This window comes from Tinamus guttatus, unplaced genomic scaffold (genome assembly GCF_059628265.1).
Source record: "Tinamus guttatus ecotype Peru unplaced genomic scaffold, ASM5962826v1 Tinamus_guttatus_pri_ptg000079l, whole genome shotgun sequence".
Lineage (NCBI taxonomy): Eukaryota > Metazoa > Chordata > Aves > Tinamiformes > Tinamidae > Tinamus > Tinamus guttatus.
This window is the reverse complement of record NW_028288613.1, coordinates 2,131,990-2,152,553: the sequence shown is the minus strand read 5'-3', so window position 1 is coordinate 2,152,553 and position 20,564 is coordinate 2,131,990. Positions and strand designations below refer to the sequence as shown.

The following is a 20,564-nucleotide window of genomic DNA, read 5'->3' as shown; positions in this document are numbered from 1 at the left end:
GGTTCTCTGTGACCCTCTGTTTCCTGGTGTTGGTCGTCATGTGCATCCTCCAGGCTAGCGTTGGATGACGCCATTCGACACAAGCAGCTGAACATATCATCCCGTTTTTCACCCAGGGTGGCAGGGGAGAATGATTTCCTTCAGACTGTTATAAACAAAGTGATTGCTGCTAAAGAAGTTAACCACAAGGGTCAGGGTAGGTACTGCTCTTCATATAACCTTGTGCACAGAAAACTTCTTAGTGCTTAAACTGTGATTTGTGATTATCTTAGTTGGGCTCCAGGTGCATAGTAATTACCTCAGTTTTCCTCTTTGGTGGTAGAACATGCACTTGCACTGTTCCTTCGAGTTCCTTTCCATCCCCTCTCTTCCCTTCTGCTGTTTCCCACTTCTATATTGTTTCATTTTATTTTATTTTTCCTCTCCAGTGCAAACGCGAAGGTGTCTGTCCTTCCTCTGCCATGTCTGTAACTTGGACATTTTTATATTTCTACCATCCCCACATGGTATATTTCTATATTTGAAGTTGGCTTTGATGCCCTTCAGCTCTGGGCCTTGGCCTCTGCACGTTGAAAGAAGGAGCTTTCTCTCCCTTCCTGTTTTTTCTCCTCGTTTTTGCTGTTAGTAACCACGTTCCCCTGCAGTTGCCTGTCAAGAAGACGAGGGAATTGCTCTCGTCGGAGCTGCTCCTGCTTTGTGCTCCGAGGTGGTGAGGACAGCCACAGAACAAGACAACCCCGTTGATTACCTTGTCTTACAGCCTGTTAACGCCGCTGTTCATAATTCAGCGTACGCTCTGCTGCCAGGGAATTGAGTTTGCTTCCAAAGCTGGTGTTTCTGCATGCAACGCTTCTTGACTGCGGTGCCTCCCTGTTAAAGGGAATCGCAGGCTAGTTGGTGCTGTGTTGGCTTCAGTCCCTTTTGGGGCTGGTTTAAGGCACTGATGCAGAATTTCCAGCTAAAGGTTCATGTTTTGGAATATCAATGGTGTCTGTAGGGGGTAAAAGAACAACAGATACAGGAGGAAAAATCTCCTTTTTGTGGACTTTTTGTAATTTATAGTAAATAAAATCTTAACTTGTTGATACCTCAAGTTATCTCTTAGGTCTACAGGAAAGTCTAGATGTACTTTTCCTATTTTCAGCTACCAGTGATGTGTATTGTAAAGGGGAAAACTCGGTGAGATGTCTTTGATTCGTTCCAAACTTTCCCTTGGAAAAAAAAAATCCATAAAACTACTAAAACACATACAAGTAAGAAGGGCTGCAGTGTAGTTGCTCAGCCAGTCTTTGTAGGTGCAGTTGCTATTTAATGAAACAGCAGCTGGTGGAACTGTCCCTGGCAGCAAGTCAGCTTTTACAGCCTTTTATAAGATACTTTAACAGAAGAGAAAGTTAGATGCCAAATGTGCACAAAATGAATGCATAGTTAATTGTGTGTGTAACGGGATAACCCACAATTTGAATGATGATGACTTTTTTTAATTTTCATACACTTTATTTCTGGACTTTTTTTCCTGAGAATTGCTGCTACAAATTTCATGCTTAAACTTAATTGCTAGTCAGCTTTACCGGCTGGGTAAGAGCTCGTCCTCTTGCTTCTGCCTCTCTCCGTGGGAGGCTGCTGTTGCCCCCAGGCGGTGGCATTTTTGGGCCCCTTCTGATGGAAAAGTGAAAAGTGCAAATCTGCTTCTCTGAGTTTAGTGCAGTTAAGTTAAAGCAATTTATCAGGGCAGGATGAAGTAATCCAGGGTACCCATCAACCGTTGGTGGTGTCGTCATTGGTAACTTGATATTGGCTGGTTTTTAATTTCTTCAGGTTTTTCCAGTCTAACCAATGTTGCCACTTGTCGTCTTTCCTGCGGAAGATAGAACGCTTCATTAGGAAGCGCTCCTGAGAATTTCAGAGTTAGATACAAGCTCGAGGCAATCCTGTTAATGGCTTAACAGCCATATTTCTACAGAACCCTTCGTGCAGACTTCAGGGATAAGAAAGCTTATTTTTCAAAACACTACAAGGAAGAGGGATCCTTCTAGATCCATTCCTGCTTCACCTAAAGGGAGGGAGTAAACATTTTTGTAAATATTTTTCTTTAATAACCAGAGGAAAAACACAAATTTAATAATTTGTTCTTTGCCGCAGGTCTGTGGGTGACTTTGAAACTTCTTCCAGGAGATATCCATCAGATTAGGAAAGAGTTTCCACATTTAGTGGATAGGTCCACAGCTGTGGCTCGGAAAATGGGATTTCCTGAGATTATTATGCCTGGTAAGTACAAACTAGTGAATCAGGATCCTAGCAAGAATGATGTTTTCATATCAGTTAAAATAAAGGGGGCAATCTGAATTATGTACCTTCAACAACTTCCTTTTGTCACTAAGATATTTTCATTCGTGATCACTTCTTTAAAAAAGAAAGATTTGTAAAAGGTTAAATGCACAAGAGCCTTGTGCTGTGCTAGTCCCCATAGCTGAGCTTCAGTAAGCACTCATTTCACTGGTTATCTCTCTTTAAAAATCTGGCTATCTTGTGGCTGAATCTTCTTAGCAACTGGTAAAAATCCTGCAAGAAATGGAATGAAGTGTATGTTTAAGTGAACAACTAAATGGCTTCAGCATTCGCTGCGAGTGTGAGTTGTGTGTCCAGGAGCAGGGAGCCCTTGTGTTGAATTAACGTGGTCGGCTTTTAACCTGCTGCAAATACCAGCACGGGTGGGTGGATGAAAACAGCAAGGGCTGATGTACATCGGAGGAGCCTCGTCCAAGCATCTAGTCTCGTTTCATCTCCATGTTATTTCACTTAGCAAGGGCTTACTTAAAATGTCTTCTGCACTGAAGAAAAACCAGTAGGTAGAGTAGATGTTTGGAGAGGGTAGCTTGGTTTAGAGACGTGAGAGTGTCTTAATGTTGTGCTAGGTTTGGCTAATAGCTTGAAAGCAAGCAGTCTGTACGTGTGTGTATTCACATGCACGCATGTACGTATATACATATATATGTTTCTTTTTGTGGACATTCAATTCTGATAATTATTTGTCATAAATATCTCAGTACATTTCAAAACAAAAATAACGTCATCCATCAGATACTTCCAAAAAACACCCCGAGTTCCAGTTTTCCCTGCAGTTCCTAACTGCGTTGCTCTTGTTTTACCCAATATGGTGCAAGTGCCTCTACATCTCTGTTTGTTAGATGGCCTGTGGCACACGTTATCTGCTCATGAAATTGCTGAAAAATCACCTATTTCCCTGCTTTGTGTTTCAGCTGAACGGTGATGTAGTTGGAGAGCATTTTAAGACATAAAACTAAATATAAGCCCTCCTTGTGTTGCCCGAAGTAGTGAAATTGTCAAGGCATCTCCCAACTTAAATATATCTGTAGACTGTTAAATATATGCATTTTTAAAAAATATTAAAGTACCAGTTCTAAGTCTGTTGAGATGTTTTAGGAATAATAGGGTATTTATTGTTAATAATGACACAACATTGTTTCCCTTTTAGAAATATTTGGACTTTTTGTCTTTTTTTGATTCATCTTGTTACAATGTACCTTGATAGATCAAATCTTAGAAGCCTTAGCCCAGTTCTAGCTAAACATCCCTTTTTTCAGTCCTATTTAGTTTTGCATGTTCAGGATGATGTGGCTTTTTAATGTTTTGCTCTGTATATGCGTGTGATTATCTTTAACAGCCGTCTGTGACAATTGCTCAGAGCTTTGTCCTCGTTTTCCTTATAGGTGATGTTCGTAACGATATCTACGTAACGTTGGTTCAGGGCGATTTTGACAAAGGCAGTAAAACAACAGCAAAGAACGTGGAAGTTACAGTGTCTGTTTATGATGAGGATGGCAAAAGATTAGAGGTATTAACTGAAACTTCTGTGGCGTTCTGTGGGCGGGTTTTCCCTTCTGAACTTTTAATGTACTTTCATTTGAGACTTTTCCATATCTTTCCAGATATTTGTTGGCATAAGTCCTTACTTCGATTTACTTTGATTTGCAACAAAGCTTTGTAATTTATTGAAATTTATTAGGTTTTATGGTACTAATATATGCTGTTTGATACTCTTTTTAAGAGGATCTCTGAACCTGAGCCATTCTTTGACCCGCTTGCTGATTTTCTTTACTATGGAACTGGAATTTGAGGCAGATGTAAACACTTTCTCTTTTCTCTTTGTTTTCAAGAGTGTTATTTTTCCTGGTGCTGGTGATGAAGCCATCTCAGAGTACAAGTCAGTAATATACTACCAAGTAAAGCAGCCTCGCTGGTTTGAGACTGTAAAGGTATATAATGTTACATTAACTTCCTGGGGTGGTGGGAGCTGAATACAGATTTCAGGAGAAGGTTTTGAAACACAAAACTGGGAATATTAATGACTGACTGTGCTAAGGAGCAGGTAACTAAGGAAAATAGATCTGAGTTTTGTATAAAGAATTTCTTCCTTTTGATGAGGAACACTGCTATGGGGGTGTTCAAGTATCTGCTTAGCAGTGGGCTGACTTTATTTCCAAGACAGTGGCAGGATATTAAGGCTAAATCATAGTCGCCAATGTGATGAACTCATTGATGTTTTGGGATCAGCTTTAAGCTTGCTGAATAAGCTGGAGTCACCGTCCCTGGCAGTGCTCAAGGGACACCTAGATGAGGTGCTTGGGGACACGGTTTAGCAGGCATGGAGGTGACAGGGTTACAGTTGGACTCAACCTTGAAGGTCTTTTCCAACTATAATGATCCTATGATTCTATGGATTTGCTTAGCTTAGTAACTCTATGAATTTGCTAAGCTAAAGTGCCAGAGCAAAGGTCCTCCAGCTGCCTGTGGAGCTAGAAGGTGGCTCCCAGAGAGCCTCAGAGCAGGGTGCGGAGCTGAGGAGCAGGGCAAAGTAATGGGGGAAATATCTTGGTTACATCTCTGGCTTTTTGATTATTTATTTTTCACATAATTTCTGGCCATTAATGGCCTTCAACAACATAAAAGACAAGGTGAGGTGAAAAAAGAAGAAAAATAAAGACAGCAGTTAGTAACTGACTTGAACTGGTGCGAGTTTTTGATGCACATAGTCATTAGTAGCTATGTGTAGATCAGGTGTCACCAACATCTGACCCAGGGTGTCTAGAGGTCCTGTTGGGGACCTGTAGCAGCAGTTTTGGTTCTTTTCTTCTGTTTCTTGGGTGCAAGAATAGTGGGATTTTGTGTGTGTGCTTTTCTTCCTGGGGAAATTATGATTTTTCAAAATGTATATGGAAAGCTGAGGCTGATGATTAACACTAATACTTTGGAAAGAGACCAGCCTCTTGCTGAAAAAATAAGAGAAAGCAAAAATAGTTGAAAATGCAAAGCTGTCTTTCAATGCATCTAGAGGAAACCTGATAGTGATGGCAGCTGTTTGAAGGTACAGTACTCACTGCTTTTTTTTCCCCACCTTCCTGTTTCCCCTTTCCCAATACGTGAAGGTTGCAATCCCTATTGAAGATGTGAACCGCAGTCACTTGAGGTTCACGTTCCGTCACCGGTCGTCCCAGGACTGTAAGTAACGCAGCCTTTTCACAGCGGTTCTTGTCAGAGGCCACTGCTAAAATACACAGAAATGAACGGGCATAAACTTCCTAGCTTGTAGTTTACTGCTGTAATTACTTTTAGTGTGAGGATAAGTTGTGTATTTTTCCTGCTTATTTTATAAGGAAAAGATGTACAGATTGTAATTTACAACTTCTTTTTCCCTCTTAACCTTTGGCATCATCTCTTTCCTTGTCTGCACAGCCAATTCTCCAAGTGAAATAGGAGGGCTAGTGAATAAAACTGTTCAGTTTGCAACCAAAAAGGCTGGGGTGTTGCCTACATGAGAGGTAGGGCGAGGAGGGAGGTAGTGAAGGAGCTGAGCAGTTCTGTGTGTAAGAAAGGACTCCAAAGAGAGGTTACAGGAGGCCGGACATCAAGAGATGCTGCCTCAGCGACTGAGCAACTTGGCTTCTGCCTCTGCTTCTGACATTCACTTGTGGTTTATTTTGAAGTAATTTTGATCTAAAAGGTATTTGAGAGATTGTGGTTCACTTTGGCTTTCCTGTAGTGTGTCTGGCAGCTGAGAACCTTTGAGTTGCTAAGGATCAAACCAAGACAGAGCGCTATCTTTTCTTTCCTTTTTTCTCCTCTTTTAGAAGTTGTTTTATTAGCAGTATTTGGGAGTCTTGCCTAGTTTCCTGTGATAATGCTCATTCCATATAGCATTACACTGCAGTTGCCTTTCCTGGCATGAATGCCTTTCAAAATCTGCAGCAAAAGTTTTGCTGTAAAACAAGTGTTAATCAGATGTCTGCTGGGTGAACTTTGAGGTGTGTAATACTTCTCATGTATGCAGGTGTGATGTGTTATTTCATAGGCATTCTTTAATTAAAGTTGCATGTTTCTAAATTGGTGATTAGTAAATGACTAAATTGGTCATTAGGGGACTTATTTCACTAGTAGCTTTGAAAAGAAATAAATGCATGAAAGGTTGAGAGTTTTATTTTTTATCTTGCATCTAGAAGACACTCTCTCAATTTCTTACATCCTTTTCTGCATCTGATACTTTTCTGCTGTCATGTACTTACAGAGTATATCCATTTTGTTTGAGTTTTGAGTGGAGTATTTGTACTAAATACTCAACTATTTGTTTATTTTTAACAGCCAAAGATAAATCTGAGAAAATATTTGCCCTGGCATTTGTGAAGCTCATGAGATACGATGGAACAACTTTGAGAGATGGAGAGCATGACCTTATAGTTTATAAGGTAAAATTTTGAGATATTTTAGTCTTTCCATAATAGCCAGAGGAGTGTGAGCATTATCTGCTTTCAGTGAATTACTTTGTTATACGTCAATTTCATTGCAACTGCACAGAAAAATATTTTATGGAACATTATATTAGATGAAGCAGCTAAATACAAACTACTCTGCTTTTGGCATGTTTGGCAAACTGATGGTTAGATCCTGAATATGATTTTCCAGGGAGGTTTTAATAATTGAATTTGCAAGGCTTGTCACTGAATACCTATGTGGATTTTCATGGCTAGACAAGAGGTGCTTCTCCAACCCTCTAAATGTCACATTTGGACTCTAAGCTGTAAATTTGTTAGTGATGAATCCTTACTCTTGAAGACCCATTGGATACTTCTACTTCTGCAAAGCAAAGTTCTATTGATGAGACTTTTTTCTAGACTTTTAATTATGTATCGTGTTGCACTTGCAACACTGCAGGCAGAAGCAAAGAAGCTGGAAGATGCATCTACGTATCTAAGTTTGCCATCCACTAAAATAGAGCTAGAAGAAAAGGGACACTCTGCTACAGGGAAGAGCATGCAGAACCTCGGCAGCTGCACCATCAGCAAGGACTCCTTCCAGATTTCCACTCTAGTTTGTTCAACAAAACTCACGCAAAACGGTAAGTTCATAAGACTGCCGAGCTTCTGTCCCTCACAGCTTGAGCCTAGATGTGTATGTGTGACTTTGTGCCTTTCCTGTCCTCCTTCACTTGCGTGGGCCTGTCACTTGTGAACTACGGAGCGTTGGGTGAATTGCATGGACGCGATGCAAACACGAGCCGAGAGTGCGGTGTCCAAGCCGTGCTCTGCCCGTGCGCTTGCTTTCACTGATGAGTGGTGTGTGTCTGCATGACAGTGGAGTGTCTCCATCGCCGCCTCGCCTGGGCCACTTCCGTCCCTCACGTAGCGGAGGCTGGCGCTGGGCTAACGCTGGCCACGTGCTCTGCACCGTTTTACTTGTGGGGATGTGAAGAGCACTGAGAAAAACAAGTGGTGCTGCCTTGTGTGCTGCTCCCAAGAGTGGGTAGGGTCATGCGTGTGGCCCAAGTTAGCTGTTCTGTGAGGCTTCTGAGGTGCAAAAGTCCTTATTTTCCATATGGCTTAAAGGAAGCCCTGCCTTCCTCTTGTGCTGGGCAGAAGATAGTGAGCAGGTTTAGAGGAGCCTCCACGCAGTGTCAAGTGCTAGGAGTGCCCTTGCCTTACTCTGTTCCCTTTAAAACTGCCTTACATCTGTTTAATCCTTGTCAGCTTGCTGCCTGTGTGTAAACGCTGGGGAAAAACCAGAGCTCATGGCAGCCCCCAACGCAACTATCTGTGGAGGCCGCCCAAGGGCCCGCTGCCCTGCGCGCCGTGGCCATGGGGCTGCGCAGGAGGAGAGCGCCCACGGGGGTGGATCACGGGGACGAGGGAGTCCCCGCAGGGAAAGGGGTCGCTCGGGCCGCATCACGGACAGCGAGGACGCCGGAGCAGCCCAGCACGGCGCTCTGTGTGGGGCAGCCATCGCCATGGGCCGGGGGTGGCTCCTCCGCGGCCCTGCCCGGGGCGGCCGCGCTCCCTCGCCTCACGGCGGCCGCCTCATCCCCCGGTTCCACTGCAGTCTGCTCGGCGGCATCGCTGCGAAAGCACAGTCCGGGATTTCGTATTCAGAGCACATCGGATTCACTGCAGTCTGGCAGGCTCATAGCCTGAGAGCATGCTTAGCGAGAAATCAGAAATAATTTGGGAATTCCAGCACAAATACGGAATCGAATCTCGACAGTAAAGCAGCGGTTTTGGGCTTTGGTGCAACACAGAGGCAAGCACGGGGCACTGAGCTGCTCATCCCTTTTTGCTTGTCGCTGGGATTATTAGGGTTTTTCCCCAGTGTTTCCTAATGCTTATTAGTATTTAGAAATACTTCATTGTGATCGATATATTGACTTTGCTTTCACAGAAGAAATGTTACAAAAATTAAGACGAGAGGAAGTCAAGTATTTTTGTCATTTGCGGTTAATTTGCTTTGGACTTTTGATCTTCACTTAATGTTACTGATGGTTTCATGGTCTGTGAAACTTCTAGAGGTGAACTTTTCAAAGTATTATGAGTGTTTTAGAATTGGCTTACATTCATTTTCTGTAATTTTGAAAGTGTATTAGTAAATCATAGATTTTTCTGTATGTACGGACTGTCCTTATATGCGGATATGCTTATATATAGACTGTCCTTTCATGTATAAGTTCTTTGAATACTCACTTATTCCCATTCTTTAACCTATAAGTGTTGCTTTCCTTCTGAGTACCTTGTGCCCTTAGTGTCTGAAAAGTCTCCTAAACAGTAAAATTTGTCACTGAAGAGACTTCAGGCAGTTTTGCTGAGAGGACATGATTGTGAGGTATTTATTAGTTAACGTTTGAACAGGTGTTAGTGATTCATGGCAGAAGGGATTAGCAGCAACAAATTGTCTCTTGGCCTTTTCTTAGCTTTGCCAATTCATTTTGGGTCAATGTAAGCTCAAGGGAAGAGTTAAAGACCCCCCTGCGAGGGCAGGGGTGTGTGTAGATGTGTAATTTTGCTTTCCTTGTTCCGAATGGCCTCGCTGAGTTGTGACAAGCTGAGGTCTTGCTTAGGTATTAGGAGCTGTGGTATTCTGTGAGTTAGAAATATCAGAAGGAGGAGCAGAACGGCATCAAAGCACCATCCCCTTCTGCATGATTTGCCTGCGGGTGCTACGTCCTATGAATGCTTGTTGTGCAGCTGTTGGGGTGGATGTCCAGGGTGATGAGACTGGAGCTGGGTATAGATACATTAATGGTCCTGCTGAAAAATTTCTCTGAGCTTCAATAACTAGAGCTGTCTAGTGGTTTATCCATGAGTCTGCTCTTCTGATGCATCCAGAGTGTGTATAACACCTACTAAGTGTGTCTCAAAGATTTTGCTTAACTGTGCAATCACACAATTAAGTAAAGAGCGAGCTATGTAGCCTATACATGACATGACAATTTCGGGTGCTACAGTGGCATAAAATGAAGGTGATGTGAATATAAAATGAAAGTAGAACAATTAATGAAAAAGAAGAAAAGCAAATGTTTTAACTCAAGAGGAAAGATTACTTCAAAGAAAAGATATTGGAGTTAGACTGGAAAAATATCTGACTGAGTTTTAAGAAAAGTTTTAACATCTGCATATGGAAATCTCTGTGAGTGAAGAGCATAACTGTGAGCTTGGACTGCTTGTTTTCATAATTCAATAAGAAATAAAATGAAACCTTCATCTCTGTTAAGTACCATGTACAATTGCAAATTACCTTGATCCAAATAGGATACAAAACTGAGGAAGGCGGCTTGTTTTGATTTGGGGATTACTCAGAGTCCTCAAATGGGTGATCATTAGGAATTATCCAGTGGAGAACTGCAATGCTTTCGCATGGAAAATAACTGTATTTCTTCTGTTAAACCAAAGATTCTGGGGAAACATACAGCAGCTGCGCTGACTCTCTGTATCAGAATGAATCCATCTCTGCAGTTGCTGGTCTTCGTAAGCATTTGATTGCTTTGAATGTTGGCTTAAAACACCTGAGGGTGATGGGCTGAGGGAGGCATTTCTCCTTACTGGTAGGAGTTACCCTGGGCAGAGCTCACATAAGAATTAACCTTATTTTGGGGGGTGGGAGGAGTGGTTAAGCGCCCTAGTAATCTCATGGCTAAATTAAAGACAGTTTTTAAAACCTCTGTTTCTGCTTGAGCTTTTTGGTGAGGACTGCTCACACAAAAGGAGAGCTTTGATGAGGCTGGCTTAGCTGAGCTTGGGGTTTGGCATTTTGCAATCCATGTAGCATCTCCAGTAGTGCTTGTGTGGGTGTGAAGCGTGGGTGTTCTGATGTGGTCGGTAATACTTCCTAGCTTCTTTTCAGATGAAACACAATAGTGAGTTTAGCACATGGGAGGCTGTCCTTGAAGGACGCTGCAAAATGGTGCTCTCTTTCTTCTAGAACTGCTAAAAGAGGGGGCTTATTTTCTCTGTTCCCTTATTTCTCATTGACTGGTGAAGTGATACGATCTTAGACGCGGGATTTACAAGCTGGGGGCAGGACCATTCTCGGTTGATTTGTTTCATGATCTGAGCTGATTTGTGTCCTAGCTGTGCAGCACTTGGAAGCTCCCAAGGAATCTGGACACGATGAGTTATTCAGCAGGCAGCTTCCCGCTGAACTAGCCTGGCTTGCAATGGTTTGCCTGGCGTTTTCTCTTGCTTTGCTCCCATTTTATTTGGAGAGAGCAAAGAAGCTGGAAACGGGATCGCTCGGATTCACAGCCCTGTGGATACCGCTGTGTTGGTGGCTGACTAAGTTCATTTTGGCATCTTTAAACACAGCTGTTGTGTACAACAAAATTAAAACTGAAGGGTCAGATTTCCTTTGTCTAGAGTTTAATGCTGACTTGCCAAAAGCAGTTGGCTTTCCCGAAGGCTTGCAAAATTCTTTCATGATAGAAATATTGTGCTTGGTTTCTGCAGTGTAGGATGTATAATAGAAATATGCTGTTGTGCAGTCAAAATGGCTGGCTGTGGAAATAAAGGTGTTGTTTGTCCCGAGTGTTGTTATGGTATTTGAGGGAAAGTAACTGTCCTGCACATTATGATTGTTTTTCTTATTCCTAGTGGATCTCTTGGGCCTCCTGAAATGGCGATCAAATACAAATCTGTTGCAGCAAAATCTGAAGCAGTTGATGAAAGTTGATGGTGGCGAAGTGGTTAAGGTAATAAATTAACTCCTTTAAAAATAACTTTGAGATACAGAATTCAGCAAAATTACAGTATCAAAGTCTTCTCTCCTCCCTAAGCTTCCCACACACATACATGTGAAACCATGACCAGGTATCTCTGTCTTCACTATGCTAATCTCCATCTCCCTGCTTAAAGAAAGTTTCAGATATTGAGTGCTGTTACACAGATGTATGGTGTAAATTTCTAAAAATGTAGGGTGTTTTTTAGCAATTCAGTATTTTTTTAGTATATAAAAACACAATGCTAAAGTTTTTGTAAGGGTAAAACATCATAGAATTATTACATAATGTTAAATGCATTTTTAGGTGTGTACATCTTAATGTGTGCTACCAATATATATGTGTGTGTACGTATGTATGTATTAAAATCTCCTGAAAGACTTAGCTGAGCCAAATGATTTACATTTGCTAAGGCCATAAGGTCACTGAGTATCTGTAGTGACCTACATAAAGGGAGACTTATTTGTGGAAAAGAGTAGGCTGAGACTTTATTGAATGTGTTGTGCTAAATCAAATCTAATAATGTGTCCAAAGATGTAATGTACTGGGGACAGATGACCCTTAAGGGCCTGTAGTTTTTTCAACTTGATTTGGATTTTAATTTGGTTAACAGAAGCGTAATGAATGCCTCATCTTGAAGGAACTTGAAACATCTGAGACCGCTGACACCATTCTTTATTAATAGGGAGGTGAAATTAGCATCTTGGATATGGCTTGTTTTTCAGGAAGGTTCTATTTAGTGCTGCTTTCCTGAGGACCTTTCGATAGCTAAAAACGCGTCCCTGACACTTGTGACAAGCACTTGTGACTTGTCACCGCGCTGCCGCTTGCAGTTGCCACTGGTCTCCAAAGGCCATCAAAGAGGTTAGGGCAGATGGCTGTCGTTGGGTATCGGTGACATTGGAAACGTCACCAGGATGCAGCACAAACAAGGCCTCACTAAACAGCGTTAGGATGAGCTCTCCAGCTCTCTGCATTCCCAGGCCTTCCTCTCTGGGTAGCAGAAACCCCGTGAAATCTTGGGCTTGCTTCTCCCTATTCATCCTTTTATGTAGGAATTGCAGCAAAGGTTAATTTATGCTTGCAGTGGAAGAGTGAACATTTAATATTGCTCTTCTCACTGTTCTCATTAATTCTTTATTTAGAAGACCACTATTTACTTTATCCATCTGTTAGTGATGTTCAAAAAGTGTTTCTGTACAGCCTGCTTCACACATGAGTAATACCTACTTTGTAACTGTTCCTTTCTGTTCTTTCAGCTCTTCATCCTTCGTATGTATATCATGAAAAGTACATATTTGAGTAAAACATTCAAATTTCCTTTAAAGCTACTTCATGTATGACTAAGAAGAGATCAGACAAGATACTTGCTGCAGTTATTTCAGTAGTATATGGAACCTGTAAATGTTCTCCTCCTTGAATGGATGCTTGGACTTTAATGTTTGTGCATATGCTCGATGAGGCTGGATGATGTAGGTTAATAGTCTGGCTGGTCCTACTAGCCTCTCCCTGCCAGGGAGAGGTTTGCCTGTGTCTCTTGACAACAAGAAACAATGAGCACAGGTCACTGCCGTCTCCTCTGTTTTGGAGTATTTTTCTAGTTGTTTAATGAAGTCCTGGCAAATGTGCTTACAGCTTTTCATGTAATATGAATGCTGTCGATAGAAATCTGTGCACGATGGCCAAATATAAAGACTTAGTCATGGCACAGGCATGGCATGGGCTGTTGCCCTTCTCAAATGTACTTTGCTGGCCAGTTTCGGAACCGCCAGTGTTTCTTCTCTTCAAACAAGATAGAAATTTCTCTTGTCAGTGCTCAGAACTGTGCTTCACTCTTTCCTTAGGCAAGTTAATGATTAGTATTAATGATTTGTACTTCAGAAGGAAATTCTAGGTGTCCAAAAGCCCTTTAATTAAATGAATGGATGGCAAGATGTTTGTCACTCTTCTTATGTCAAATTCGATGGTGAAGCTGTGACATAACTGCAACTCTGTAGGAGAGGTATTGGTGTGATGAGTTGGCTACGAGCATTTTGGCCTCTGTTTTCCATCTTCAGATGTTAGTAGCATGGCCTGTGGCTCCACATTCGCTTGTTTTGAGGGCTGTCTGACATTCAGCAGTGTTTAGTGAACTGCTGAATGAATTCATGAAATTCATGAGACTGAACTCCGGATTCAGTAAACAGTCCACAGAAGCACATTTGGTCCAGCAGACTCTGCGTATAGAAAATCCTTTCAAGAAGGAAGGTGGAAGTTTAGGCTATTTGTTCCCTAACTCCCACAATGTATATAATTTTCTGCCTATGGTTGTAATCTTTGGAAGCATTTGCCTAATGCTTGTTCAGACATTCCTGCCCAGCCCTTCCTTGTTTAGTCTGCGAGACAAAAAAAAAAAAAAAGTTTCATTTGAGTAAGTAAACTAGTAAGTTTACTGTAACACATTGAGGCCCTTCTCCCAAAGCCATGCAAACGCCCCTGTGGCAGTGATGTATCCTCATCCATGTTTTTGCCCTTTGACAGAAGAAAAGGCCAGAAATGCAGTGCTTGGCTGGTAAACCCAATGATGTTAATGAGCATCTCCAGTCTATGCATGTGCTACCTGTTGTCCCTGCAAAGAAATACTGTATTTATATGCACAAAACTTCTTTTATGGCTCTGCTTGAGTCGGGTCCCCTGCCACTAATCTGCCTTTGCCTCCATGTCGTGTGGATCAGGGTGCCCAGCCAACTGGCTAGGGAAGAAGAGCCTTCCCTTGACCCTGCTGGAGCCGTGGGCTTGGGGCTGGGGCAGGAGGTCCCCGTGCCTGCATGGAGACTGGTACTTGGAGTTGTGCATCTGAGCCCACGCAGTCAGGACACGCTGCCTGCTCTGTGCCTGGTGCTGTTCGGCTGGCAGCTACTGAGGATCACTTGGTTTTTTGTTTTTGGCATGAGACTGAGTTGCTTGTCTGTTCTGTGCTCTGGAACAACAGTTCTCAAAACTTGCATGGTGCTGTGAACTGTGCATTGATACTGGATCTTGAAATATTTCTGTTCATTTGCTAAACTAAACTTTTGTTCAGGTGCCAAGTGTGATTTCCAACTTCCTTTTTTGGTTTTATATAATGATGGATAGATAGTCAACTAAAAAGTAATTTGTTTCCAGCTAACTTTTAAAGTATTTGTAGTGTGTAGAGTGTAAGTGAAAGCAAACCTCTCTAGGTCTATGTGAAATTTGAATTTCTTTTTTTCCTCCAAAATATGATGACTTGAGTATTTATTTGTAGTTCCTCCAAGACACACTGGATGCACTTTTTAACATAATGATGGAGAACTCGGAGAGTGAGACATTTGACACCTTAGTGTTTGATGCTCTGGTAAGTTTGTTTTGTTGTGGACAGACTAGTCTATAGATACTACAATGTCTTGATGAATCAGTATGGTGTTCATATCTAATAAGATCTGCTTTATTAATTTAGCTTAGTGCATGGAAGGTAGTTAATACATTGGGCACTTCAGTTGGACTTGTGTTGTCCTCTCCATGAGGATGGAAACAATGAAGTTCATATGGTTTAGGGGATAAAGAGCTGAGTGTGGGGCATTTCTAGAACTATATGTACATGTCAAGACAAGTGTTTCCTATTAAGAACAGAAAATTTTCATAAAAAGGAGAATATAAAAATATTGGGAGAATAACTAAAACCCAAAGTCTCCACCTGCTTTTAATGATTATCTGAAAGTGACTGCTGCATGTAGAGAGTTAAAGAAATTTTTGAGGCTAATGTAACAATTATGCTTATTTTTCAGGTATTTATCATTGGACTGATTGCTGACAGAAAATTTCAACATTTTAACCCTGTTCTGGAAACCTACATTAAGAAGCATTTCAGTGCTACATTAGCCTACACGTAAATCTCTTTTTTTTCCCTTCCCTGATAGGAGTCTAATGTGGTTCTCTGCCCCCTCCCCTAATACTCACTTAGTTCTGTAGCTTAAGTAGGAATTTGTCCATGTATCTTAGAGGCAGGAAGCTACTGGAGGAAGTTTAAGTACAGTGTTCCTTTCTCTTCTGAAATAATGAAGCTTTCCATTGACACCAAGGTTAAATTCCTGTTTTTGTTGTTTTAAAGAAAGTGATGATTTGGCTTATGAATATTTATGAATATTTTTTCCTATAAAAGTATATTGAAATAAAAATTAGCAATCATGCTTGAGAATTACCCATGAGTAATTTGGTGGGGGAGCCACATCTGCCTCTTCTACCTAATTTATTTATTTGTTTACTCAGAACAAATTTGTTTTTTTTAAAGAGAAGTTTTCTCTAGACTATATACAGAAATTTGTAGCTTTTTTATTTCTATTAAGATAAATGCATGTTTATCCAAACACTTGTCTACTGAGCTTTATTTCTAGTTAGAAGTAGATAATGTTGTACTTAATGCTTCTAATGTGTATATTGGAACACAGGTTGTAGTTAAAATGACTATAAACAGAAGTTGTCATAGTTACATTACAACAGCTGTTTTATCCTTGCTGGAAGTGAGTTATTTGAAGTGGTATTGTCTTTAGAAGGGCATCAGTACCAAAATCATAATCCTTAAAATACAGAATAAGAGAATTTCCCACTACTCTCCTATATGTTTTGAAAAATAAACCTCACAGCTTCTATCCCCAAATCCCTGGGAAAGCTATGCAAAAGGCAGGCCTTGTTGGAAAATGAAACTCCCATATTATAATTCTAGCGAAGTGTTTACCTAACTATTTTATTTTTAATACTTTTTTTGATTTGTTATTATTAATTGCTGCATCTCTATAATAGCCCTTTAACCCAAGCACCCCTAAATATCCAATATAAAATAATCTTATCAAGAATTGCTGTATTGCCTTTGAATTGGAGGACGTGATAGTGTTTTCGTTTGCTTTGGCTTTTTCATTTTTTAAGAACAGGGTCCCAATGACTCTCCCAGTTTGCAACTCCTCATAAGCAAAAGCAAAAATGTAATAAGTACTCCTTAGCTGCATAATTTGTCACTTGATGGGTATTACTTAGGCATGTAACTCTTCTTTGAAACCATCACAGCCGAATTCTTCTTTGTTAGAGTGCTTACAGCTTGCATTTTTTCTTTTAAACAGAAAACTGACTAAAGTTTTAAAGGCATATGTGGATAATGCCGAGAAGTGGGGTATCACCGACCAGCTGTTTAAAGCCATGAAAGCTTTGGAGTACATCTTCAAGTTCATAGTACGGTCCAGGATACTGTTCAACCAGTAAGTATGGTGACTGCTGAACAGTTTGGGATATTATTTCAGCCTGGGTTTTCCAAGCCAGTTTATGCACATCACGAATGTAAGGAGGGAATGTACAGTGTGTTCAGGCTGTTTGTGTGGATATAGCCCATAGCTTCCTGACCATGGCATTCATTCCCTTCAGGAGGTTGGTATGTAAAGATACCTACTGCTCTGATAACAAGGACAAAGTGAGAACCTGTGTGTGTTTGGGTGTGAACCCCCCCCCCCCCCCCCCCCCCAAAAAAAAAGGAGGAAATAAATTTTGGAATGGTAATTTCATGTAAAACCTGTCAATTTTAGGTAATGCTCATTCTAAGCTCGTGAAAGCTAAACTCCTGTTCCGTATTTCACTGTGGAATGATCTATAGAGTCACCTAGGAAATAGAAGACACTGTTCCCTGTTTTACTGTTTTAGTGACATCTTAATGAGCTAGTGTTTACTTCAGGAGACAAATATTCCCTGAGAGAGCCAGACTCCCTTAATCTTGAACCGAGCCGTATAGGAAAAAGGCACCGCCGGAGGTTGGATGCTGTTTCTCAGGGACAATAGACAACGTTTGTCCTTGGTTTTGGAGGGGAGGCCTGCAGAAATTCTGTCCTGAAGGATGTTGTTTATTATTTTTAATGAGGAAAGCATGTGAGTTTTTCTGAAAGTGCTTTTTATGTCTGTCAGTGTGGCAGAGGCCCTGGGGAGGGGGAGCAGAGGGACTTTGGGTGGGTTGTTTTTTACTTCACACTCAATTTGCTGCATACTGAACTGTGCAGTTGACTCATTTGCTGTTGTCTGAAGTGAGCGTCTATCCATAAAGTCAAGTATAAGTAATTATTCTAAGTTAATTTGGAAGTCGGTACTCTATTTTCAGTACAAAATATGAAAAAAGTTATCAGCAGGTTCAGTGTGAATTTGTCTTAATTTGGATTCAGTCCTTTTACAGACGGTAACAAACTTATTACAAGGGATTTATGTAGAGCTCTGAAGTCACCAACTTCACCATCCTTCTCTAAATTAGAGAAAGTAATTTATTTCTGTAATATTCTTGCAGTGAGATTCGTGAAATACTGAATGTCACTTATATTATTGCTGGTCCTGCAAATCACTTTAAAAGAGAAAAAAATAATTATCTCTTGCAGTAGATGAGATTTACAGACAAAATGACCCTTTAATATTGGCCATTGGATTTCCTCATGCTAAGCACTAATTCAGAGTGCTTGAGCATTAGAAGGCAATTCTCAGTGACTTGCTTTAATCGGAGAAGCTGCTGCCTGTTGACTGACACCACAATTTGTTCTGCTCTAAGACTTCAATCCTGCCTATGGGCTGTGATGGTTTGAGATGATTATAATGTAAAGTGGAGCAGTGTTCAGAAATATTCTCGTTGTTAGCCTTTTGCAGAAACGTGTGAACACACGATCTCTCATGAAGCTTAAGAGTGATTCCATATTTTGGGCTCAGAGTGCCGTAGTGCAGGGCTGGATGTGTGCGGCGCTTGGGAAGGCAGCGCTAGGGAAGCTGCCGTCCCGGGCGACTCTGTGGAAGCTCCAGTTCATCCAGTTAAGCTGGGACTTGGGGGTGTTCAGTTTATGAAGGCAGACGACTCTAAGTGAACTTTGTGAATACCTTTCAGTTACTTGATTTAAATTATTCCAGTGGTTGCTTTTATGTTGCTTTTACTGTGCTTGGGTTGCTGCTTTTCTGCCTTAAATTTTTGAAGGTGGCAGCAAAAACTGTCTATCTGGTGTAATCCTGGTTTTACCATAGTTGGGGTTTTTGTTCATTACCAGGTATACTGAATAAATGAATGCTAAGTAACTAGCAGTAGAAACACATCTGTTGCCAACTTGTTTATTTTTATTACAATTTTTTTTGAAACCAAAGCTTTTTGTCTGTCTGAAGCTTGATTTATTGGGCTGCCAAGTTTAGTTACTCCTTTTATTGGTATTGGTTTCACTTCTAATCTGTTCAGAGGATCACTGAAATCTCCTATTGAAATTGGGAGTTAACAAATAATTTGTGCTGCATAGCCCCCACTCCTAGCCTAAATGGGGAAGAGAAATTTGCACAACAGACTAACACAATTTAATAATTTCTCTGTGGCTTTATTTCCTCTGTGTACTAGTTAAGTAGCTTTTTAAAATATCTGTGGCTCCCAACAGGGTTATGGAGACAGCACTAAAAATGATAAGTGTAAAGCAGCAAGAACATTCTGATCTCTGTGATTCCCTTGAAAGGAGATGTCCCTTTCCTGTTGCAAGAGCAGGTGGTCCGTCATGAGCTGAAAATATTGATTGTTTTCAGATATGAAGATATAGGAAGAATGTACATATAAAATACCTAGGTATTTGAGGTGGAAAAGCAATGCTCTGTGCCATGTTCAAGTGTCTCTTCCAGTTCATCCTCTGAAACCCCATTGGAAAGGAGAGAGGTGGACAAGGAGAGTGGAGCTGTCGCCTTGGGAGCTGCTTTGTGGCTCTTGGTCCTGGGGCCGGCGGTGACGGGGCAGCTTGGATGTGCTCGGGGGAGAGCTGGGCTGATGTGAGAGGAGGGTCCGGGCAGTGGAAGTGTCGCTGCATGGGCCTTGGAGACCCTCCAACCCAGACAGGGAGCATGGAATGAGGCCGGGAGAGGTTCCCCTTGGGTACACTTGACCTGGATGCCTAGTTTTTCCTGACTTTCCTTCTTTTGAAGCCATAGTCCGTCTATGTAGCTTCATTCCATTTTGCAGAAATCAGTAAAATTGTAGAATCAGTAAGAAGTATATTTGTGTCAGTCCTTAGACAGGTGAGTCATGCACATCATCAATGAGAGGAGAGAAAAGTAAGCTAAGGCAATTACTTCTAAGGCCCAGTGCTGGTCTTCCTTCCCCTTCCATCTGTGGTGAATCATCTCCTTCTACCTCCTTCTCCCTACATCTGAGCGTGTTAAACTTACTCCAGTTTCCACTTTGGAAATGCTAAGAGGAGCTTCAGAAGGTAAGTATCCACATGTCCTGTGGAGCTGGCAGGCCGAATGTCCTCGCTTGGCTGCCGGTTCCTCGGGAGCCGCAGGGCAGCTCTGCTCACTCCGGGAGCGTCGCACCTGGAGCTGGGATGCAGAGCCGGTGGGTGTCAGGTCTTGGGGAAGCAGAGGTGGGAAAAGGAAGGAAAACCAGCTGATGCACTCCTCATTTCCCTTCGTGGTGTTTGGCAAGGTCCCCTGCCCTGTCACAGCGGGGTTTCAACCATTGCTGGCAGCGTGTGTGTCTGCCGCTCTCTGGCCTCGCTCCTCCTGGGCAGCCGCCAGCTCTTGAGCCCGTCGCGGCTCTGGCGCGGGCACCGCTGGGGCTGGGAGCGTCTCGAAGGCCTCTGATGGGCAGTGCTGAACAGGGTGTTTTGCATGGAAAGCTTTAAAGGACAAACTCCCTCTTCCTGCTGGCCAAACCTGTGTCAGTCTCTCTCCATTCCTTACCTTGCTTTGAAATCCCGGTTCATTGAAGAAACTTGTAGAAATTATGGGGTTTCTTTTTGTTAAAGTAATAAATACAAAGAATTTTTATCTGTCACTTGAACAACAGACTTTGTGCTGCCATTTTTAGCTGGCTTGTGCTTATGACATATGTCATTATTTTGCAGACTTTATGAAAATAAAGGAGAGGCCGATTTCAGGGAGTCCTTGCTGCAGTTGTTCAAGTCCATCAATGAGATGATGAGCAGCGTCTCTGACCAAACTGTCATAGTGAAGGTACGTTCTCCAGAGCTCCCTCCTGGCT

At 41.8% G+C, this 20,564-nt stretch overlaps 1 protein-coding gene across 1 annotated transcript in view; it reads left to right on the top strand.

Annotated features, from left to right (window-relative positions):
- Positions 1-20,564, top strand: part of DOCK1 (dedicator of cytokinesis 1) — a 204,196-nt gene that overhangs the window by 33,805 nt on the left and 149,827 nt on the right. The window contains exons 12-23 of the mRNA XM_088520060.1: positions 54-196; positions 2,143-2,268; positions 3,732-3,856; positions 4,179-4,277; positions 5,448-5,520; positions 6,658-6,761; positions 7,228-7,411; positions 11,427-11,524; positions 14,817-14,906; positions 15,337-15,437; positions 16,663-16,797; positions 20,428-20,536. Of these exons, the coding sequence (XP_088376186.1) occupies positions 54-196; positions 2,143-2,268; positions 3,732-3,856; positions 4,179-4,277; positions 5,448-5,520; positions 6,658-6,761; positions 7,228-7,411; positions 11,427-11,524; positions 14,817-14,906; positions 15,337-15,437; positions 16,663-16,797; positions 20,428-20,536 (1,387 nt within the window). The remainder of the gene's footprint in view (positions 1-53; positions 197-2,142; positions 2,269-3,731; positions 3,857-4,178; positions 4,278-5,447; positions 5,521-6,657; positions 6,762-7,227; positions 7,412-11,426; positions 11,525-14,816; positions 14,907-15,336; positions 15,438-16,662; positions 16,798-20,427; positions 20,537-20,564) is intronic.